The sequence below is a fragment of the Rhinoraja longicauda genome, chromosome 31 (genome assembly GCF_053455715.1).
Source record: "Rhinoraja longicauda isolate Sanriku21f chromosome 31, sRhiLon1.1, whole genome shotgun sequence".
NCBI lineage: Eukaryota > Metazoa > Chordata > Chondrichthyes > Rajiformes > Arhynchobatidae > Rhinoraja > Rhinoraja longicauda.
In genome coordinates this window covers 14,787,281-14,812,420 of record NC_135983.1, presented here as the reverse complement: position 1 = coordinate 14,812,420, position 25,140 = coordinate 14,787,281, and the positions used below count along the sequence as shown (strand labels likewise).

The 25,140-nt window shown below is 40.8% G+C and overlaps 1 protein-coding gene across 1 annotated transcript in view; it reads right to left on the bottom strand.

Annotated features, from left to right (window-relative positions):
* med27 (mediator complex subunit 27) overlaps positions 1–25,140 on the bottom strand; it is a 244,181-nt gene that overhangs the window by 93,642 nt on the left and 125,399 nt on the right. Inside the window, exon 4 of the mRNA XM_078425940.1 lies at positions 18,718–18,811. Within this exon, the coding sequence (XP_078282066.1) occupies positions 18,718–18,811 (94 nt within the window). The remainder of the gene's footprint in view (positions 1–18,717; positions 18,812–25,140) is intronic.

Sequence of the window (25,140 nt, the reverse complement as noted above, 5' to 3'; positions counted from 1 at the left end):
AGTCCATGTCCTTTCTTTTTATTAGTCACTCTTTCTAAAAGTTTCTGTGGATTTTACCAACTTAAATGTTCTTGGAGAACATAGATTTTTTTAAAAACATAAAACGACATTTAACTACTATCGCCCATTAACCATCAGTAATAGTTACATTAACCCCCTTTGGCTAATGTCTCATTAATAAGTAGAAATAATTTTTCTATTAACGTTAACTAAGCTTCACAATTTTGAACATTTCTCCAAGACATCCTTTAAATCTGTTTTAGTAGCTAAAAATCCTCATCCTGAACACAATCTGAAATACACTGCTTTCTATCCCATTCATGATTTTAACTTGCTCCATAAAAAGGATGTTAAAGTAAAATGAAGCCTATGATTCACACTGATTTATAGACTGGGTGATGTTTACAAGCGAATGGGACCAATCATGCACAAAACAGAGGTTCTCTTCCAACCCACTCCTGCATTGCACAGACTAAACCTTTACCTCTCAATCCCAACAATAAATGTAGACAACAAAACATCAGCGTTCTCTCCCAAGCCAACATCCGAGCATCGAGGGTTTAATTACACTCAATTAGCCCCAATGGGCAGGCTATATTGTTCCAATGTCCAACACCAGAGCCCTGAAACAAACACTCTACTCTAAGGTCCATCATGGCAAGAGATTACCAGGTGGACACAGGATGTTGTCAAAGCCTTCTTGAAAATGTTTAACATTCCCACTAGCTGATAGGAACGCAAGGTAAAGGAATGACAGGACTCTGGGGAGTGTTGTAGAACAGAGGGATCAAAGAGTACAGGTACTTAGTTTCTTGAAAGTGGGGTCACAGGAAAATAAGGTGCTCAAGAAGGCTTTCTGCACTGGCCTTCATCAGTCAGGGTTTTGATTGTAGAAGTTGGGATGTTATGTTACAGCTATGTAAGGCACAGGTGAGGCCACAGTTGGAATATTGTGTTCAGTTTTGGTCACCTGGCTATAGGAAAGATGTTGTTAAGATGGTAAGAGTGCAAACATTTAGGACGATATTGCAGAGACCGAGGACCTAAGCTATAAGGAGAGTTTGGGCAAGGTTTCTTGGAAAGTCAGATGATGAGAGGTGATTTTATAGAGGTGTATAAAATCATGAGGGGAATAGATAGGGTAAATGCACAGACTATCTAATCCAGAGTAGAGGTAACAAGAACCAGAGGACATGGGTTTAAGGTTTAATAGGAATGTGAGGGACAACATTTACACACCGAGGGTGGTGGGTATATGGAATGAGTTGCTAGAGGAGGTAGTTGAGGCAGAAACTATAACACCATTTAAAAGACATTTGGACAGGTACGGAGAAGAAAGGTTTAGAGGGATAGGGGGCAAACACAGGCAGGTGGGACTAGTGTAGATAGGGTTACCTTGGTCGGCATAGGCAAGCTGGGCTGAAGGGTCTGTTTCCATGTTGTATGACTATGAATGGGACTAGGTCTTTGGGTCTCAAACCTATTCCTGTTATTCAAATAAATCATGACTGAATAATGGTGATCCGTAGCCTATGTCTAATGGCAATAACCATTTTCGCTATTGACGATAGCGCCCACTTTGGTGTCATTAGCAAACTTACTATTCATGCCTTGTACATGCTCATCCAAATTGTTGATATAAACCACAAACACCAATGGGCCCAGCACAGATTTTGGAGGCCTCCAATCCGAAAACAACCTTCTACCACCATCGTCTGCTTCCTTCCAGGAAGCCAATTCTCTATCCAGTCAGCTTGCTCTCCTTGGATTTGTACCCTCTTCCCATTGGAATTCTCAGATTTTATTAAAATTTACCAAAGTCATAAGGAATATTAACAATAGAGCAAAAGTAGGCCATATGGTCCCCTTAGCTTCCTCCCGCATTCAACAGGATAATGGTTTATCCCCTCTCTCGATTCCCTCTGTGTTTAAAGAACTATCGATTTTGGCATTGAATAATTGAACAGTTCGAGCCTTCTTAGGAAATTTGAAAAGATTCACAAGCTTTGAAGTATAGAAATTTGCAGAAATATACTCTCTATATTGACCATAATTATCAACTCCTTGTCCTGGGACCAGACCAATCTGTATATACTGTAGAAATTAGTTGCTTGAAGCTAAGAACCACATCTGGATTTTGTGACTATATATTCAAGTATACAAAGCTAAATGAATGCAATGGTTTTAAAATGTCACTATTCTGAAGAAAATTGTATTTTTTCTATCTTACAGTTCACCTCTGATGCATGTTATCGTTTTTAAACAACATAATTCATCAAGTCCACCTATTTCTATCACTGACCAGCTCTTCCACTGTAGAAACCTTCACTGATGTCCTTGTTACCTCTAGTAATGACATTTTTTATGTGCTCTTGTCAGCCATCCCTCTTTCTGACCTCCATGAACTCCCAACCTGAAAATACCCCTTTTATTCCTGTTGTTTCCTGTCCATTAATCAAGTGCCAATCCATATATTACCCCAAATCGCAAGTGTTCTAGTTTTCTTTAAAAACTGCTTGCAGGACACCTAATTTAAGGCCTCTAGAAAGTCCCGATACACCAGGTCCACTGTGCCCTTCCTTATCTATTCTGCAACTTATATCTCCAATGACTATTACTAACTTGTCAAAAATAATTTCTTTTTCATCAATCAATGCTGCCTCTGCCCAACTCTATGTGCATTTTATCTGCCCTGTTACCACTTTCTTAATAATAAATTCCAGCAATTTCCCAACGACTGTTGTTAGGCCAATTGGTAAATATTTCATTTTCATTCTTTTTTTTATATAATGTATTTATATTTGCAACCTACCCAACTACAGAAACTGTTGTAAAATTTATAGAATTTTGGAAGATCCACTCACTACCTCTTTCAGAACCTACGTTTGCAGGTCATCAGGTTCTGGGGACTTGACATCATCAAGTCGCATTAATTTATCTTATAGCTGTTATATTAGTGCTATTTTCTTTCAGGTCTACTGTTTCCAGAAAACTTTAGGGACCTTATTGCGTGCAGACAAGTACAAAATATTTGCTTAATTTCCATGCCACTTATTAACTTCCTGATATAATTTCTCCCATTTCAATCTGCAATTGTGCCACATTTACTATTGTTACCCTTTTCCTGTTGAAATATTTATAGAATTATTCTGGTTTGTTCTATGTTCTTGGTAACAAAAGTGATCAATGAGGATAGGGTGGTGGATTTTATCTACATTAATTTTGATATGGCATTTAATAAAATCCTCCAAGGTTGGCTAATCTAGCAAATTAAGATGCACAGAATTCCAAATGACTTGGTTGTATGGATTTATAACTTACTACTAAAGAAAGAAAGTTGTGGTGGAAGGATATTATTCAGGCTGAGATCTGTGATCAGTGGTGTACTGCAGGGATCTGTCCTGGGACCTCTGTTGTTTGCAATATATATAAATGGACGTAAACGTAGACAGGTTGCTTAGTACATTTGCAGATGACACTGAAGTTGCTGGGGCCGCAGACTGTGAGAAAGGCTGTTAATGTATACAGCGGGATATAGAGCAGCTACAGAAATGATTGGAGAAATGGCAGATGGAGATTAATCCGAGCAAGTGTGAGGTGTTGCATTTTGGGAAGTTGAATGTAAAGGGTAAATATACAATTAATGGCAAGACCCTTAAGAGCACTGATGTACAGAGGGATCTTCGGGTCCAAGTCCATAACTCCCCGAAAGTAGCTATGCAAGTAGTGTGGTAAAGAAGGCATATGATAGACTTCCTTTCATTAATTGGGACAATCGAATATAAGAGTCAGGAAATCATGATGCAGCTTTATAGGACTTTAGTTAGGCTGCATTTGGAAAATTGTGTGTAGTTCTGGTCGCCCCATTACTGGAACAATGTGGAGGCTTTGGAAAGGGTGCAGTTTACCAGAATGATGTAGATACTGATACGAAACTTCACCCATATGAAGAAGTCCAAAACTAAAATGTCACCTATCCATGTTCTCCAGGGATGCTGCCTGACCATTATTCCAGCACTTTGTGTATGCTTTTGTTACAAGGCCTGGATTAGATGGTATTAGCTACAGGGAGAAGTTGGGCAGACTTGGATTGTTTTCTTTGGAATACCAGATGTTGCCGAGAGACTTGATAGAGTATATAAAATTATGAGACGTATATATAGTGTAGACAGTCAGACAATATGATTTCCTGACTCTTATACAATGTCCCGATCAATTACGCCTATCATATGCCTTCTTTACCCAAGATGGAAATATCAATACTAGAGGCCATATCATTAAGGTGAGAGGAGCATAGCTTTAAGTGAGCAGGGCAAAGTTTAAAGGAGATGTGCGGTGTAAGTATTTTTTTTACACAGAAGGTGACGAGTGCCTGGAACACGCTGCCATGTGTGGTGGTGGAGGCAGACATGATACTGACATTGAAGAGACTTTTGGATAAGCACCTGGATGCACACGGAATGGAGGGATATGAATTATGTGCAGACAAGTAAGTGCTGGTCTTGGCATATGTTCGGCACAGACATTGTGGGCCAAAGGACCTATTCACGTGCTGTATTGTTCTATGTTCTATAATTGCTGGATGACTCCTGTATCCTGCCTCAGCTTTCCTTATCAATATCTTGTTCCTCCTTTGCTGAATTCTGAAATACTTACAATGCTCAGATTTACTCCAGCTTTACAAAACTTTGGTTAAGCTGCATTTGGAATATTGCAGTACAGGCAGGATGTGGAGGCTTTGGAGAGGGTTCACCAGGAATCTGCTGGTGTAGAGGATATTAGCTTTAAAAAGCAGTTGGACAGACTTGAACTGTTTTCTCTGGAGCGAGAAAGCTAATAGAAGTTAATAAAATTGTAAGAGGCATTGGGATAGATGTCAGATTCTATTTCCCAGGTGGAAAGGTCAAATATTGGAGGGCACAGCTATCAGGTCTGAGGGAGAAAGTTTAAATACTATTTTGGGGGCAATTTTTTTTTTACACGGAAAGTGGAAGGTGGCTGGAATGTGCTGCCATGGGTAACTGTGGAGGGGCATTTAAGGCGTTTTCAAATAGATACGCAGGAAATGGAGGGAAATGGAACGCATTCAAACAGAAGGGATTATTCTGTTCGGCACAGACATAATTGGGCGAAGGGCCTGTCCTGTACTGGTCTATGTTCTACTGATAATTTTGACAAAATTATAAGCCTGTTCCCTTGAGCTAATACCAAATGTAATTTATTTTGTAACCTTTGGATAGAACACTTTTTCTGCTAGTTTTTTATGTCTTAAAAAATAGATGTTTGTTGTTTATCTTGTTTTAGTCTTTAATGTTTTGTAGTCATAAATGTCTTTATTGTTTTCTTGGAGATCATCTGCAGTCATAATCTATGTAATTTTCTTTGTTGCCTTCATCATATCGTTGATAGCCCCCATTAAATTTACTATTCCGATGCCTAAATTTGTTTCATAGCTCAGCATGTTAATTTCTCTGTTTATCCTAGGAATTTTAGCTTGTGCTACACACTGTACATTTTGTGGCAGTGTACCGAGGTTGTACGTCTGTCGCGCTCTACAGTTTCACTACTTCAATTCACTGGCCTTCAATTTTCTCTTTGTAGATGGCACCACTAAACGCACACTCAATTTATTCTTCATTTTTCTTCTGCTTTACATTTACCCACTTTTGTTTTTCTGTCAAAAGTTCAACTTTATTCATTGTGCTGATATGCCTTTATGCTCAACCTTCTCTTTATTGTACGCAAGACGGCAGCAGCCGCAGACGGAGGTAAACAACGGTGCCAGTGCAGGCTGGGGTCTTACTTGCTGCACCCTCAGAGGCGCTCCAAGGTCTGCTGCAGGAGGTGCCTGGGGCAGAGGCTGAGCAGTGGGGTGAAGGACAGCACATCTGTGGGTAGATGTGTCCAGATCGAGGAGTCAGCCGAGTGTGCCTCAGAGGCCCCGCAGCAGCCTGGGACTCGACTGGACTCAGAGTAGCCGAGCGTGTAGATCAAAAGCGGCCTGCAAACATACGAAACGGCGGAGTAGCGGTGGAGGACATCGACAGCATGGCCTAGAAAAGCCAACCCTTGAAACCCAGTGCAGCTGCCAGGAAAATGGGCCTTTATGGCCAAGTTAAAACTTAATATTTTTGACAGTTCTGAACTCGAAGGGTACAAGATGGCGCTGGGAACATGGCGACTCCTGTGCATTGCCTCATGGTAATCTATTATATTATACTCTTGTCTTTAAGCATTATTGGGCCAAATATATAAAAAGATTGGTACTGAAAAAAATCACTGTACCTAGGTATACATGACATGAAAGTACCATTGAGGTCCTCCCCAGCTTATCACTCGACTTATGCACAGCACATATATACACACAGCAGGATGGATTTGTCAGCTGCTGCAGGTCTGCAGGCATCTTCTGCCATGTGGGAACTTGATCCACGGTCACATCTCTGAGATATAAACAATTCACAGGAGTGGAACCCTACTGTAACCTGGGGAACAACCTGTACAATTTACACTCCAAATATGGGCACAGATTCCCAACCCTCATCAGTTAAAACCAGCCCATTGTGTAATTCATATTACACCAAGCTCAGAATAAACCACAAGATCTGATGAATCTGAACTTAACATCGTTTCTCCTGCCACACATTTAGTCTCATTTGATGCTGCCTAAACCATTGGCATGTTCCTCAGATAGCCCAAATTGAAGCGCTTACCATAACTCATCAGTCATCACATTTTCTTTTCATAGCCTCGGTTCTAAAAATGCCTCTGCACTATTTCATAGGTAAACTGTCAGGTTCAAACAAAAAGGGAACGTTTTGCATTAGTTTTTTGTTCACCTCTGCATTAAAGCTCAAAGTTGAAGTCGAGCTGAAGTTTGTGAATGGCCTAAACATATTCCCAGCAAACCATATCTGATCCTGTTTCATCAGTACAATCAATAGTCGCACTCAGCTGACTTCAAGTTCCTTCACTCAGCTTCAATTCAGTTCCTGTTCTCAGCTCCCATATCATGAACTTCTCATCTGTTGTTCAGGGCAGTTTCCCTGATAGCAGCAAGACAGAGTACACATTGAAGTGCTTCCCCCAAATAAAAGCAAGATCAGCATAACTCTTTTTATTCACAAAATGCTGGAGTAACTCAGCAGGTCAGGCAGCATCTCGGGAGAGAAGGAATGGGTGACGTTTCGGGTCGAGACCCTTCTTCAGACTGATGTCAGGGGGGCGGGACAAAGGAAGGATATAGGTGGAGACAGGAAGATAGAGGGAGATCTGGGAAGGAGGAGGGGAAGGGAGGGACAGAGGAACTATCTAAAGTTGGAGAAGTCGATGTTCATACCACTGGGCTGCAAACTGCCCAGGCGAAATATGAAGTGCTGTTCCTCCAATTTCCGGTGGGCCTCACTATGGCACTGGAGGAGGCCCATGACAGAAAAGTCAGACTGGGAATGGGAGGGGGAGTTGAAGTGCTCGGCCACCGGGAGATCAGTTTGGTTAATGCGGACCGAGCGCAGGTGTTCAGCGAAGCGATCACCGAGCCTGCGCTTGGTTTCGCTGATGTAAATGAGTTGACATCTAGAGCAGCGGATGCAATAGATGAGGTTGGAGGAGGTATAGGTGAACCTTTGTCTCACCTGGAAAGACTGTTTGGGTCCTTGGATGGAGATGAGGGGGGAGGTAAAGGGACAGGTGTTGCATCTCGTGTGGTTGCAGGGGAAAGTTCCCGGGGTTGGGGTGGTTTGGGTAGGAAGAGACGAGTGGACCAGGGAGTTACGGAGGGAACGGTCTCTGCGGAACGCAGAGAGGGGAGGGGATGGGAAGATATGGCCAGTGGTGGGGTCCCGTTGTAGGTGACGGAAATGTTGGTGGATGATATGTTGGATCCGTTGGCTGGTGGGGTGGAAGGTGAGAACGATGGGGATTCTGTCCTTGTTGCAAGTGGGGGGAGGGGGAGCAAGAGCGGAGCTGCGGGATGTCCCTAGTGAGAGCCTCATCTATAATGGAGGAGGGGAAGCCCCGTTTCCTAAAGAACGAGGACATCTCGGAAGCCCTAGTGTGAAACACCTCATCCCGGGCGCAGATGCGGCGTAGACGGAGGAATTGGGAGTAGGGGATAGACTTTTTGCAGGGGACCGGGTGGGAAGAAGTGTAGTCCAGATAGTTGTGCGAGTCAGTGGGTTTATAGTAAATGCCCGTCACTAGTCTGTCTCCTGTGATGGAGATGGTGAGGTCCAGAAACGGGAGGGAGATGTCGGAGATAGTCCAGGTATATTTAAGGGCAGGATGGAAATTGGAGGTGAAGTGTATGGTCAGTGAGTTCTGCATGGGTGCAAGAGGTAGCACCAATGCAGTCGTCGATGTAGCGGAGGTAGAGTTCGGGGATGGGGCCAATGTACGTCTGGAACAGGGATTGTTCGACGTACCCGACAAAGAGGCAGGCGTAGCCCATGCGAGTGCCCATAGCTACGCCTCTGGTTTGGAGGAAGTGGGAGGAGTCAAAGGAGAAGTTGTTGAGGGTTTCAAAGGAGAAGTTGTTGAGGGCCAGCCTAGGTTTGGTCTTGCCGATGTGCAGGAATCCACATTGGGAACACCAGCAGTAGTAAAAGAGGTTAGAGAGGTGCACATGAGCCTCTGTCTCACCTGGAAGGACTGCTGTGGTCCCCAGATGGTGGCGAGGGAGGAGGTAGAGGGCCAGGTGTTACATCTCCTGCGGTTGCAGGGAAAAGTACTTGGGGAGAGGGTGGTTTGGATGGGAAGGAGCGGTCTCTGCGAAAGGCGGAAAGGGGTGAAGATGGGAAGAAGTGACTGGTGGTGGAATCATGATGGAGGTCTCGGAAATGTTGGAGTATGATGCGTTGGATGTGGAGGCTGTTAGGCTAAAAGGTGAGGACCAGGGAAACTATCCTTGGGCAGGGGGAGCAAGAGCAGAATACTAGACAGAGGAAACACGGGTAAGAGATCCGTCTATGACAGAAGGTGGAAAACAACGTTTACTAAAGAAAGAAGGCATCTCAGATGTTCTAGAATGCAAAGTCTCATCTTGGTAGCAGATGCGGTGGAGACGGCAGAATTGAGGGTAGGGAATAGCATCTTTCAAAGAGGCAGGGTGGGGAGGAAGTGTAGTCCAAATAACTGTGGGAGTCGGTAGGTTTATAGTAGACATCAGTTGCTATCAAGAAAAGGGAGTGAGGTGTCTGAGATATTCCAGGCGAAATTGAGTACACGGTGGAGGTTAGTGGTGAAGTTAATGAAATACACGAGTTCTGCATGGGTGCTGGAGGCTGCCCTGATGCAGTTATCAATATATTGGAAAAAAAGATTGAGGATAGGGCTGTAAACCTTGACATTAAACTGCAAAATCTAGGGCTCCAACATATTCCCCCCCCCCCCCCCCCCCCCTCCTGCTACTTTCCTCCCCATTTTAACAATCTGCAACACTTCAAATCTGCCTCACACCTATTGTTTTTATCTCTGGACTTTGTTCCAACTATCTGCCTGTCAAAAAATCCCCCTCTCCTGCTTCAGCCTGTTACCTGCCGCACTTTGTCCTGCCTCTCCCCCTTTTCAGCTCTCTTCTCGCCCCCCCCCCTCCCCCACCACCAACAATCAGTTAGAAGAAGGGTCTTGACCCAAAACATTGCATATCCATGTTCTCTGGAGATAGACACAAAATGCTGGAGTGACTCAGCGGGACATGCAGCATCTCTGGAGAAGGAAAGAAGGAATGCCTGACCTGCTGAGTTACTCCAGCACTTTATGTCCTATTGTGTATTAACAAGCATCTGCAGTTCTTTTCAGATTAAAGTCTTCTTTATGAGCCAGCAAGGCTTCAATATGATAAATTTGCATGTGGAGGGTGAAAGAGAGCCAATATTTCTGGTCAATTACTTTTATCAGAATAATACTTTCTTATCCTCCGATGCTTCTGCCCATGTTTCCCCTCTAATCAGTATTTTACGCTGCTGAATTCAATTACCATAGAATTATATAAACATAGCACAAAAAGTAAGGAAATTTGTGTTTGGTAGATTATTTCTTTGTTGTAACAATGCTTCTTGGCAATAAATCTTATACCGTTGGAAAGCCTGTTTATTTCCCTTTTAAATGGTGCCACATTTGTAAGGAACATGCATTTGTGGGATGAGCAGCAGAGCTGAGTATGTGGGTTGCGCCCATGAAAAATCTGCCAAATCTTCTCTGCCAATGCCAAACAGCTTATTCTGCCATTGACTCTTGTTCGGTGTTGTTTGGTGGATTGGATGATTGAAGTCTGAAGAAACAAGACATATTGGCAATTTAACAATTTATTCATTTAATAAACAGGAGCCTCAGTAGCGTGTGGAAGAACCATACACAGCCACAACAGCCTGGCACCTTCTCCTCATGCTGGTCACCAGCCTGGTCACACACTGTTGTGGGATAGCATCCCATTCTTCAACCAGCATTTGTCGCAAGTCAGCCAACGTGGTTGTGTTGGTCACTCTGGAACGAACAGCACGCCCAAGCTGATCCCACAAGTGTTCAATGGGGTTGAGGTCAGGACTGCTGGCAGGCCATTCCATCCTCTCCACTCCCAAATTCTGGAGGTAGTCTCTGAGAAACCCTGCTCTGTGGGGGCGAGCATTGTCATCTTGGAGGATAGAGTTCGGTCCCAGACTGTGGGATATGGGATTGCCACTGGTTGCAGAATCTCATCTCGATATCTCTCTGCATTGAGATTGCCTCCAATGATGACAAGCCTCGTTTTTCCAGTGACGGTGAAGGGCAGTCATGGCAGGCCTCCTGGCAGCCCTATGAGACCGGAGATCGGCTGCGTGCAGTCTGTTCCGAAATGTCTGGGCAGAGAGCCGTCGGCCATATCGTCCTGCAAACCTTGACTGCAAATCTGTAGAAGACAGCCTACGGTTCCTAAGTGCTGACAGGGTGAGGAAATGGTCTTCTTCAGGTGTCATCTTCTTAGGACGCCCACTTCGCGCCCTGTCTCTGACATCCCCCGTTATATGGAACTTGGCCTTCACTTTGGAGATGGTACTAGGGCTCACTCCAAATAATGCCGCAACTTGGTTTTGCGGAACACCAACTTGAAGTTGCCCTATCGCACGGGCCCTATCCAGATCAGTCAAACGTGGCATGCTGATTCTTGGAGCAGACACCTACTGACCACTGTAGCAGGGCCCATGCTCACAGATGCTGCCAATCAGGTGCCAATCAGGCACCTGATTGTCAGCACCTGGGGTACCAGAAGCTCAAAACAAGAGTCAATAGCAACAGCAGAATAAGCTGTTTGGCATTGGCAGAGAAGATTTGGCAAATTTTTCATGGGCGCAACCCATATACTCAGCTCTGCTGCTCATCCCACAAATGCATGTTCCTTACAAATGTGGCACCATTTAAAAGGGAAATAAACAGGCTTTCCAACGGTATAAGATTTATTGCCAAGAAGCATTGTTACAACAAAGAAATAATCTACCAAACACAAATTTCCTTACTTTTTGTGCTATGTTTATATCATACAGTATAGAACCAGGATTTTTACCCATCAAGTCCATGCTGACTAGCAAGCATCAGTTAAAGTATTACCACACAAAATCCACATTATTTTCCCCAGGTTCCATAGCAACATAGAACGTAGGTGCAGGAGGAGGCCATTCGGCCCTTCGAGCCAGCACCGCCATTCATTGTGATCATCCACAATCAATAACCCGTGCCTGCCTTCTCCCCATATCCCTTAATTCCACGAGCCCCTGGAGCTCTATCTTAAATCCATCCAGTGATTTGGCCTCCACTGCCCTCTGTGGCAGAGAATTTCACAAATTTACAACTCTCTGGGTGAAAAAGTTCCTTCTCACCTCTGTTTTAAATGGCCTCCCCTTTATTCTAAGACTGTGGCCCCTGGTTCTGGACTTGCCCAAGATTGGGCGAGTTCCCATCAACTCCCCCCAACCAGATAGTATCACTCATGTACACACTATGGACAATTCACAGTGGCCAAATAATGTTTTAAAATGCCAGACTTTGCAATGAGGAGGAAACTGGACGACTCAGAGAAGAAAAAAAATGATCAAAGGGAGAATGTGCAAATTCCTCACAGTCGGCATTAAAGACTGGATGTGGTTTGTGGAGCCGTGAGGCAGCAGCTTTACGAGCAGTTCCTGGAGATTAGAGGGTCATAATCACACCCACTATGTGCCATCCTTGGTCTTTAGATGTTTCTCCATGTAATAAACATGCACCGTAAATTCACAATGCTCCCTTCTAATGTAAAATATCCTAATTGTGAACAAATATATATAAATGTCACCAAAAATTATCCCCGTTTATAACTGTACCAACCTGTGAGTTATTGGGTATTACAAAAGCTTTTGGATATTTAACATACTTGAGAAATAAGAAATTATTTTCTGGTTGTATACTCTTTGAAAAGAACAAGTCTATCCATTCAAGTGAAGACTTGCACCCTGCTTATAAACTGACAGAATAATTAATGGAGCAATTGGTAAAACTATTTATTGTGCAGTAGGTTGAATGGAATTCCAATTTACACATTTAGATACCAATAAAGCATACTGACAAGTGCTGAAGCAGTAAATACAATTCAAACTGCCAGTCTGCAAAGACTATTTCAACAGCATTTTTTTCCTTGGGAGGTATAAATTCCTTTTGACAAAGTACAAATATGCAGCACTCGAACATTGCATGGCATAGAACTTGCATGGCAGCATCCTTTGTAACACCATGGTTTGCACTGTTCAGATCTATGCTATTTCTACAATTTTCATTTTATATTAACTCAATCAACCTAAAACATTTTTTAATGCAACATAAAGAAATTTGACAAGAAATATAAAGATTGATTTTAATATAAATATAAAATAAATTTTAAATGAACCATGACAGCTTCCTTAAATGATAAAATAGGCAAAGACTAGCAAAAGCAAATAAGAATTCCTAACAGACAGGGACATCAGAATTTATAATATGGTAATGACAGATAACTGAACAAATATCTTTTATCTGTTTTCACCTAAGAATGCCCATAAAACATGTCATAAATGCCTGAGAAGCAAGAGATTAGCGAGAATTAGGGATGTTAATTATTGTATACTTAAGTAAGAGAGAAATTGGCGAGACTGAAAGCTGCTATATACCTATGGCTGAATGCTCTACATCCCAGAGTTTTGAAAGAGGTGGTTACAGAGAAAGGGATGCTTATCATTTTTCCAAATCGTTATCATTTATCCAAATTCTGGAATCTAGAATAGTTCTAGGAGAGTAGAGGGTAGTAATCACAACCCACTATTCGAGAGTAGAGGGTAGTAATCACAACCCACTATTGGAGATTAGAAGGCAGTAATCACAAACCACTATTGGAGATTAGAAGGGTGTAATCACAACCCACTATTAGAGATTAGAAGGGTGTAATCACAACCCACTATTGGAGATTAGAAGGGTGTAATCACAACCCACTATTGGAGATTAGAAGGCAGTAATCACAAACCACTATTGTAGATTAGAGAATAGTAATCACAACCTTCTATTAGAGAAAGTGAGCGAGGTAGGAAACGGCAACTACCAAATACTTGTTTGAGATCAGTTATGAATAATCTATAACGAAGGATGTGGTAAAAGAACACCCAGAAAAGAATAATAGGAGTGAGCAGAATCAACATGGATATATAAGAGGAAAATCAGATTTGACTAATAAAATTGAAGGAGATCACAAATAGAATAGAGAGATGGGCAACCAGTAGATGGGGTGTAGTTAGATTTTAAAAATACTTTTACAAAGGATTCACACATATGTTTGTCAATAAGGTTATAGAACATGGAATTGGGGGTTATATAATGACATTCAATGAGAATTAGTTAAGTGACATAATTAGAGTTAAAATAAACTAGTCTTTCTCAGGTTGAAAGGCTGCGACTACATGAGTACTGTAGGATTTGATTGAGAGGACCAAACGTCAGATTTCCAAATTTGCTATGGGACTGTGAGCAGGGAAAAGAATATAAAGGAACATCAAGCAAACATAGGCAAGCAAAGTGAATAGGAAAGATTCAATGCAATGAGAAAAATGAGAATGTCCATTTCCATGCACAAACAGCATATTTTTAGAATGATGACAATGTAACATCCGAAGGGACCTAGGTGGTGTGTGCATAAATCACTGAGGGCTAATATTAAAGAGTAGCAATCAATTATAATGGTAAATTATCTGAAGATCAATTTAAGTGATCACTTAGAAATGGACAGATTAATCAAAGACATGTAACTGCAGTTATTTTCATCAAAAGTGAAAATTTACTCTGAGTGATAAAACAATAGGAAGTGCATGTTTCCACTGATACATTATAGTTTATCTTATGTCATTCAAATGTACAAAATTTAATTACTAAAAAAAACTCAAGCTTGCTCTTGACAATTTTGAAGTTAACTGTGAAATTAATAGCTTATGTAAATGTATTTTAAAAAACCGAGTAAACTGATAACTTCCCATATAAGGTGTCAAATGAACAATGCCGAATTTATTATCGAATCTATAGCGTTGCTGCCTCACCGCTCCAAAGACCCGAGTTCGATCCTGACTACGGATGCTGTCTGTGCGGAGTTTGCACTTTTTACCTATGACCATGTGAATTTTCTCCGTGTTCCGGTTTCCTCCCTCATTCCAAAGACATGCAGATTTGTAGGTTAATTGCCTCCTGTAAATTGCCCCTAGTGTGCAGGATAGAACTAGTGTTAACAGATGATCTATGGTCAGCACGGACCTGGTGGTCCGAGGGGCCTGCTTCCATGCTGTACCTCTACAACGAATAGAAATTGGGTTTGGATATTGTGGGTCTCTATGGGTATGTTTATACGGACATAATTTGCTAAGTTTTAGGAGAAAAACATTTGGGGGGGGGGGGGGGGGGGGTTGAGCCCATCTCTGTAGGTGTATAGTGCCCTGCTATATTTGTGTGCAAAACTGAATATATAGCAAATTAATAGTAGAATTAGCTTTTCAAACATTTATGTCTTTTACTCTGATGGAGCTACTACATATGTTTATACTGCACAATCCAATTGATGGTGATATCAATATTTTAAATGACCACATTTGACCATACTGAATCATATTGGATTCTACGGAATAAAAGTCTACGGAATAATTTCGTTAAGATTTGCCCCATTCTGTTACTAGATTGTTTTATTCATAATGACTATTTTATACAATATGCACAAACATTTCCATTCTGAAATTCAGTGGAGTCCAGAATTAGAGGGCACAGGTTTAAAGTGAGAGGGCAGAAATTTAAAGGAGATCTATGGGGTAAGGTTTTCATACAGAGGGTGATGAATATCTGCAATGAGCTCCCACATGAAGTAGTGGAGGCAGATATGATCACAATGTTTAAAAAGGCATTTGGTCAGTTACTTAGACAGGAAAGGACAGGAGGGATATGAGCCGAATATGGACAAATGGGAGTAGCATAGATAGGCTCGTGATTGGAATTGATGAGGTGGGCCAACAGAACCTGTTTCTGTGCCATCCCTCCCATGATTCTATTCAAGTGCATATACATTTCTTTTATTTCCTTACTTCACCGTGAGAGCCAGGACAAATACCACTTTCTTTGGGCTAACACCAGTCACTTGCTAGAAGACACACCACCGTATTATCATGAACAATTCTCCTTGAAGTCTCCTAAATTCTCTTTTTAGGTTGTTCAATGCAACTCCTTTTCGCAGCTGAGATTGGAAACTTAGTGATTTGTGGGACAGAATGTACTGCCTTAAATGACTGTGCTCTTGTGGTATAAATAGCTGTAATTATGGTCTCTTCAATGACAAGCAAATAAAAAATATATTTACAATATGAATGCATAATCACTAAATGCTACATAATTTCCTTCTTCTTAAAAAGCTTTTTGTTTTTCATTCTCACAAGTACTGTATACCCTGGTTACTTGAGAAGCACATTATTCACAAATCTAGATATTAACTCAAGCAGCAGTAACGCTAATAGTTTTTATTGATAATCCATGCCCTTGCTTTGCTATTTTCAGTTCTCCATCTAACTGTACTTCAAAAGCAGTCAATAGAGCATCCTTGACCCAGAAACAACTAGATCAAAATATAGTTTAGTGTATCAGCTTCACTGCTTTCCAAATTTTTGGCCTTTAATTGTTTGCAGCGAAAACAAGACAGAATTTTACCTCAAATATTTCACTTCAATGTATAACTCTGGAATCTGGTTGAAATACATAGAAACATAGAAAATAGGTGCAGGAGGAGGCCATTCGGCCCTTCGAGCCAGCACTGCCATTCATTGTGATCATGGCTGATCGTCCACAATCAGTAACCCATGCCTGCCTTCTCCCCATAAATAAAAATAAAAATAAGTCACATAGAAATTGGTTTAGGTTTATTATTGTCACATGTACCAAGGTACAGTGAAAAGCTTTGGTTTGCATGCTGTCCAAACAGATCAGATATTCCAAACATAGATAGAATCAGTTCAAACTCAAGTACAATAGATTGAGCAAAGAGAAGAAATATATTTGGCACCGTTTGCCTTGGGAATACATGAACAAAGCAGCTTGATAAGCTGCCGTAAACCCACAAAAATGTGAAAGTAATATTTGTTCATTCAGGAAAAATGTTCCCAATGTTGGGCGAGTCCAGAACCAGGGGCCACAGTCTTAGAATAAAGGAGAGGCCATTTAAAACTGAGGGGAGAAAAAACTTTTTCACCCAGAGTTGTGAAAATTGTGGAATTCTCTGCCACAGAGGGCAGTGGAAGCCAAATCACTTGATGGATTTAAGAGAGAGTTAGATAGAGCTCTAGGGGCTAGTGGAATCAAGCGATATGGGGAGAACGCAGACACGGGTTATAGATTGGGGACGGTCAGCCATGATCACAATGAATGACGGTGCTGGCTCGAAGGGCTGAATGGCCTCCTCCTGCAATTATTTTCTATGTTTCTATGTTTTTATATTCCAAGTAATGATGCTTCCTCCTGAGATCTAGTAATAACGCAATACGGCTGAATTTGTTTTTTTTAATAAAATATTTATACAATGCCAATGAAAGGTATAAATAGCTCAGGTCATCACACTGAAATAAATATTTTTATTGTGCACAATACAACCTTTTATAGTAAAACTACCATGGTGAGTTAATTAAAAAAAAAATTATATTATAAGTTTCATTTAACAAATGAATGAATGAATGAATGAATGAATGAATGAATGAATGAATGAATAGGTTTATTGGCCAAGTATGCATATACAAGGAATGTGCCTTGGTGCTCCGCTCACAAATGACAACACAAACATACAGTTGACAATTAAGAATAAAGCATAACCACATCAAAACAATAAGGATACAACATTAAGGTCTAAACATGTGGGTTAAAATAAAGCAGAGCAAAAAAGAGACTACAGACTTTGGTTATTGAGTAGAACTATCACTCATGGAAAAAAGCTGTTTTTATGTCTGGCTGTGGCTGCTTTGACAGTCCGGAGTCGCCTTCCAGAGGGAAGTGCTTCGAAGAGTTTGTGGCCAGCGTGAGAGAGGTCAGAGATGATCTTGCCCGCTCGCTTCCTGGCCCTTGCAGTGTACAGTTCGTCAATGGGGGGAAGGTTGCAGCCAACAACCTTCTCAGCTGTGCAAACGATCCGTTGCAGCCTTCGGATGTCATGCTTGGTGGCTGATCCAAACCAGACCATGATGGAGAAGGTGAGGATGGACTCAATGATAGCAGTATAGAATTGGACCATCATTGCCTGTGGCAGATTGTGTTTCTTCAGTTGCCGCAGGAAGTACATCCCCTGTTGGGCCTTTTTGACTGTGGAGTTTGACTGTTGAACCTTTAGGAATAAATCTAAGGGTTCTCAGTGTCTCAAAATGCAAGGGGCAAAACCCCATCATTCAAAAGCAATACAATAGAAGATGCATGCATTTTTCTGATTTTGATGATGGCTCCCCATTTAAGGTCCCTGGAGATGATGGTTCCAAGGAACTTAAATGACTCCACAGATATGACTATGGTGTTGTTGATGGTGAGTGGGGGGGAGGGGAGGGGGATCTCTACGAAATAATTTGTGATCTATCCTGTACTAGTGTGTACATCTAGGCCCAACTCCCATGTTTTGCTGTTATAATAATATAGAATTGTGTAATAAAGCACAGAAATGAGCTATTTGGCCCATCCTACCTTTGTTGGCTCCTTTGGTCTTGTTCCCTATGGTCCTGCAAACGTTGTTTTATATCAAACAACCCTTTGCAAGTTAGCATGAGCGCAACACCAGGCAATAAATTCTACATCACCATAATGCATTTTTGAAAAGAAATAAATGGCCATTGAAATAAATTCTAAATAAACTGCCATTATATTTTGATGATTTTCATGATTTTTTTGTCCTGTGAAGTTTATTTATATTTTCATGTAAAGGAAATTCTTATTTTCTCAGTATTCAATTGCACATTTCAAACCTCCATTCAGCAATGAAAACTGAACATGTTGGAAGCAGCAGATCAGCACAATTCTTTATCACATTTTTCTGTCGGCCTTCTTGATTTACCATTCAGTTTTCTCCCCCATTTCTCACATTTAGGCCAAATCTTTCCACTACATTGGACCAAACCTGAAGAGTACTAGGCACTGCACACATAAAAATATAAAATGACATGCATCTTAATGCCCGTGCTATGACTGTAAAGATCTTACCAGCAGCACTGCAGAGGAACCATTTGGTCTGGATAAGTGAAGGGACATGTCAGGAAACATTCTGTCAATGCGTGCAATAACATCATCTACATATCTGGAGGTAAAACAAAACAATGTAAAAATAGCACCTAATTCATTTAACAATGATTTTTCATTGGGAGAAAATAGAAGAGTTATGAAAATTATCATAAAAAACAAAAAATAAATAAACACAAGGATCCTGATATAGACGAGGCAGTTCCTCAGCTGCTAAGGAATAAATCTAAGGGTTCTCAGTGTGCAGCACCGCAATGGTGTCAACTGCACATTCGTCTCAAAATGCAAGGGGTAAAACCCCAATCATTCAAAAGCAATACAATAGAAGATGCATGCATTTTTCTGATCTTTTCTGGCATTAAATTTAGATTTTACCAGCTGCCATATCTCAAATTACTTTCATAAGCAAGCCCCAAATCCCAAAGCTTTCAAATGTATCAGCACTAACCTTGACATCAAGGCAAGCTTTCAGTAATACATGCATGAAAAACAGATATTCTTTCCATCAATTATCTTAGCTACTAAAAAGGTACCTGTTCTCTGTTCCTGTATTAAGTGGTGAAATATCGCAGAAGTTTAAAATCATTGAGCAAAAGCACTAACAATGTATGAACTGAGCATTCTCTCCTGAGATGCTGCCTGACCTGCTGAGTTACTCCATCATTTTGTGAAATAAATACCTTCGATTTGTACCAGCATCTGCAGTTATTTTCTTACAAAAACAGTATATATAAGCAATCACACAGAGCTTTACAATGAGGAAAAGTTGGAGGTGGAAGATGGTGTGGTCCATTAAATTAAAAAAATAATCTTGGTTATAGTCACATTTGATGTAATTTGTGACTTTGGTTTTGTTTTTTTGCAAAATTAGCTTAATGATTGATTACCTGGATTAAGAGACTATGTTTGAACCGTAGATTAAGTTTGTCACGATGGAAAATGCAACTTGTATAAGAAAAGCAACATACTGCATGACATCAATAGTATTTCCATATTTTAACAGATAAAAATTATAAGCAAAGTCAGGAATAATAGTATCTTTAGCTCACGAAGCTCTTTTCACGAGTAAAGCATTCGCCATCATTATCACCATAGTAATCTACCTTTAACTGAATCCCTGTCATGCAAACTAATTGTTCACATTTTTTACTATATTCTTTTTACTCTTACATTATAACAATAACTGCACTATAAAAGCAAAATGATTGGGAAGTGCTAAATTTGTAAAATGCAGTATGTAAATGCGAATTCCTTCTTTCTTATGTAGTAGAGTTTTCATTTTCTTGGGTTGAGTGCTAAATTTACACTTTAAAAAGAAGTCTAAAATAAAACTGAATTTTTCAATTCTCAAAGGCTCTAATCAGACACAACCATTATATATGCTGCATCCTCAGGTACAATTGATTTTATTCATCTTATCTCTCATTTACGAACGTCTGCTGTTTTACTGAAGTAATTAGGCTGTTGAGAAGAAAAACCTGGCAGCCTGGGCCTTTGATGTGTAACTCAGCTCACGATTCTATACTCTAGTACTCTACTAATAACTATTATACAGGATGCATTATCAGCAATGAGAGAGTAGCTTTCTTTGAAATTCCTTCAATTCCTATCAAAAAATTATTTCATTCAGTAGGACTAATATCAACTTTACAAACATATTCTCTTCCAATCATACAACAATGCATATTACAATTTCACACATATTCAACAAAACTACCCCTCAAATATTGAAACGAAAAGCTATGAGAAAGAAGCATTCTTGACAATACATCGCAATGCAATATAAATGTAATTTATGTAGTGTTTTGGTGAACGATTCACACACAGTAAAGATTCTAATTAACTGGCTCGTGAGATTAATGGATGTATTTTGCCCACAGTGGTAGAGCGATGGCTCTTGCTGCTAACCTTGAGGAAGAATACCCACAAAGATCTTGATCTTTGACATGGATTCCCCCTTTACCAGTGTTAGTTCTCAACTCCAGGGGGATCTCTGCATCATGCTGCTGCATGCTACACTGAAAATTCTCACTGTCTACGGACCAGGAAATAATCAAAAGTTTTTTATCATTCACATTTGATAATTTTATAGAGTGAGATAATGATCTGTATATACTTTCAGGGTTATGGTGGGAAGAAGTTCACATACATATGAACAGGATTTAGTAAAAGTGAAAAAATTAAAATCTATCACATTTGAAATATTTATGAGGCAATTATAGATCCATATATAGAAAGTATTTTTTTCTTACAGCTAGAAGTTGTAATTATTGCCTGGCATGTGATAAGAACCTCATATCTCATCCATAAAACTGCATTGGAGTATTTCATAAATACTTGAAGTTCCCATCAATTCACTGTTCATAGAGAAGCACAAATTCACTAAGATCATCCGCTAGATCTCCACAATTAGATACAACACTCTTCATTCACAAGTTGCACCCAGTTTCAGTTATAGAATGCACTGATGGCAAAAGTGACAGTTTGCACATGAATTGAGCATATTGAGAGCAAAAGGGTAGCCAGGGAAAGACTGGGTCTCGTCAGGGATCAAAGATGTAAACCTTACGTGTGGAGCCTGGTGATGTGGGCGAGATCCTAAATGAATAATTTTCACCGGTTTCACCAAGGAGGACATGGAAGATGGCAAGTTCAGGGACGTGTATGTGGATAATCTTGAGCAGGGCAGTATCAAGTAGAAGTTGAGATGTCTCGTAACTCAGAAGGTTGATAAATTCCCAGGACTGGAAGAGACCTATCTCAGGTTGCAGTAGGAAGCCTGGGAAGAGATAGTTATGTAGAGCCTTGATGGCGACCTTTGCAATTTTATTAGCTATCCTCCAATATTCTGGCACATAGGTTATGACTAACATTGTTCCTCTACTTAAGAATGGCAGCAGAGATAAGACAGGTAACTACAGGGAGCTTTATGTCAGTGGCAGGGAAATTATTGAAGAAAAAAATTAAAAAATACACTTCACTAAAGATTCTGGATATTTACTTACTCACTTCTGAATTGCAAATTCCCAAAGTTAGTCCATCTCTTTCAGATGATGAGAGATAGGCATTTGTGTCTTTATTCTGGCTAGGTTTAAACCATGCCACAAAGTTTAATGAAAATACCTTGCACATAACATCTGCTTCTTAATCATGACATTATGTTGTTGATGTGCAGATAAAAGGGTTGCATAAAAAGATTTCTAAAAAATACATGCTTGAAGGTAGATGTGGCTGGATAAAACCCAATGGTATTATAATCCCCTCATTAAATCACTTGTGGGTTCCACGTGGAAAATCTGCAGTCTCCTGAAGAAGGGAGATGGAAACTTCATCCTTATTTTTCTGGATCCCTTTTGCTACAGAGTGTATATGCAATTTCTAAAGAAACTACCGTAGAACAACAGAAAGAATACACATCTTTTCATAATGGTCTATCACTCAAAATAAATTAGCTGAACAACATATTATTTTTGACCCAATTTTCAACGAGACAAAAGTAATAAAGTGAGAGTTTGGTCATGCTGTGTATTAAACCTGTTCAAAAATCAACACCTGAAACTTGGGTATCTCCCAAAATTTTACCTTGCCTGAATATATTTAACCTTTAAGAGCCTACTTTCATCAACTCATGATGACTTGTCACTTCATTCCCAATCCTTAAATAGATCTATCATCGTGTTGGGAGCCATGATGAGGGCATTTCATTCCTATCCCTTTCAGACTGCGGGCCGAACATCGAAAAATGTGTCTAGATTTTGACTTTCGTGTCCCGTCTCTGGTATCTACTTGAAATTTGGCACAGATTTAAATAAAAAATCATTAAGAAGGAATTCATAACTCGTCAGTGCAAAACATTGCACACTAATTAATTAAGCCAATTAGAAAATTGCGAGGCCCCGACCTGCGAGACCCCGCTCTGGCCTGCTCCGGTCCCGGCTTCTCCGTGGCTTTCCGGGTGCTCAGAGAGAGAATTCTGAACACGCACTGCAGGGTTTTGCCAGGATTTACTGCAGAGATATTCTGTTTGTATTGATATGAAAACTAAATTGGACAGAGAACTTCTTAGTCTGTGAATTTGAGTTCTTAAATTGGTATCGGTGAATGCACTCTTTATTTAAAAATTCATTCAAGGGATGTGAGCATCACAGGCTGTGCCAGCATTGAATTACTCATCTCTATATGCTCTTGAGAAGGTGCAGGTGAGCTGCCTTCTTGAATCGCTGCAATCCTTGTGTTGTGAGTGAGTGAGTGAGTTTCAGGACTTTGACCTATCAACAGTGAAGGAACAGCGACATGTTTCCAAGTGGGGATAGTGTCTGGCTAGCAGGGCAACTTCCAGGTGGTGGTGTCCCCGTGCTTTGGCTGCCCTAATCCTTCTTATGGATTTGGAAGGTGCCTTCTCAAGAGTTTCAATTACTTGCTCCAGAGCATCCTGTAGATGATGCAAACTGCTGCCACTCTGTGTCAGGGGTGGGGTGAGTGGATGAATGAATGGGTGTCAATTAAGAGAACCACTGTGTCCTGTTTGGTATCAAGACTCTTGAGTATTGTTGAAGATGTGCTCATCTGGACAAATGGAGAGTATTCCATCACGCTCCTGACTTGAGCTTTGTCGATGGGGGACAGGTTTAGGGGAGTTAGGAGAGGAGTTGCTTGCTTTAGTTTAGTTTAGAGATACAGTGTGGAAACAGGCTCTTCGGCCCACCACGTCCGCATCGACCAGCAATCCCAGCTCCTCAACAACATCCTACACACCCGAGGGACAATTTACATTTACATTTATACCAAACCATTAACACTATCCTACACACACTAGGGTCAATTTACATTTATACCAAGCCAATTAACCTACAAACCTGTACGTCTTTGGAGTGAGGGAGGGAACCAAAGATCTTGAAGAAAACCTACACAGGTCACGGGGAGAACGTACAAACCCCGTACAGACAGTACCCTTAGTCGGAATTGAATGTGGGTCTCTGGCAGTGCAAGTGCTGTAAGGCAAAAACTCTACTGCTGTGCCACCATGCCACCCTGCTTGCTGCAAGATTACTAGCCCCTAACCTGCTCTTTTAGCCACTTCGTGTAAATAGCTAATCTAGTTCCGTTTCTGGTTAACGATAATCCCCAAATGTCTATATTGTAGATTCAGTTAAGTAAATCCCAGTGAATGTCAGGAGATGATAGTTGGATTTTCTCATTTGTTAGTGTCACAGCCTGGCACTTGTGCGGGTGAATTTTACTTGCCGCCCATCAGCCTATTGTTAGACATGGTTCCGGTCTTTCGGCATTTGGACGTAGAATGGCTTCAGTATCTGTGGAGTCATAAATGGTGCTGAACATTGTGCAATCATCAGCGCACATCCCTCCTTCTGATCTTACGACTTAAGAAAGGTAATTGATGAAGCAGCTGAATATGGCTGAGCCCTGAACACAAAGCTGAGGTCCTCCTGCAGAGATGTTCAGTGGCTGAGATGACCTCCAGTCACCACAACCATCTTCCTTTGTGCTAGTGTGTAGGAAGGAACTGCAGATGCTGGTTTAAACCGAAGATAGACAAAATACTCTCCGCCATGATCCCAGTGGGCTCCCTACCTAGCTAGCCTGAAACAAAGCGTGTGAATGGTCAATTGGCGTCCGATTCAATGACAAAAGTGCTTTGATTGGACAATTAGTACTCGCAAAATTGACAAGATTTTTTTTTTTTTTCCATATTTTAAAAGTATTGTGCTCATAAGTTGCTTGAAAAGGACATCAAATCAATTTTCAGGTCCACGGGATGAAGGTACTTATTGTGCTAGGAACCCAGAATAAAGATATGGGTATTTTTAATGTTTCATACTTAAATACGAGATTATACTTATACACGTGAGAATTGCTGTTCCACCACAAAGGGACAAAGGCAGCTGCATAATCAGGATTAAACAGAGAGGAAACTAAAGCAAATGTATCATCACCCTGCACGTTGGGGAACAAGCTTTAAATCCAGATCAAATAGGTTCAATTTCAGACCATAAAACTGTTTTCAATCTGGTACAAAACATCATAATAGTGAAAGCCGGCAGAAAATTCATGCTGACCAAGATGCCCCATCCAAGCTAGTCCCATTTGCCCACATTTGGCCCATGTCTAACTCTTTCCCATCCATGTATCTATCCAAGTCTTGAGTGATGAAGGCCACTTTGAGGGAACTAAGTATCTATATCCTAAATCTCTCCACTCTACAGACTCCCCAGAGCCCTACCATTCACTATGAATGTCTACCCTGCTTTGACTTCCCAAAATGCTGCACCTCGCACTTTTCTTCATTAAACTCCATGAATCATTCCTCAGCCCACGTGCCCAGCTGATTAAGAGCCTGCTGTAATTTTCAAAAACCATCTTCACTAT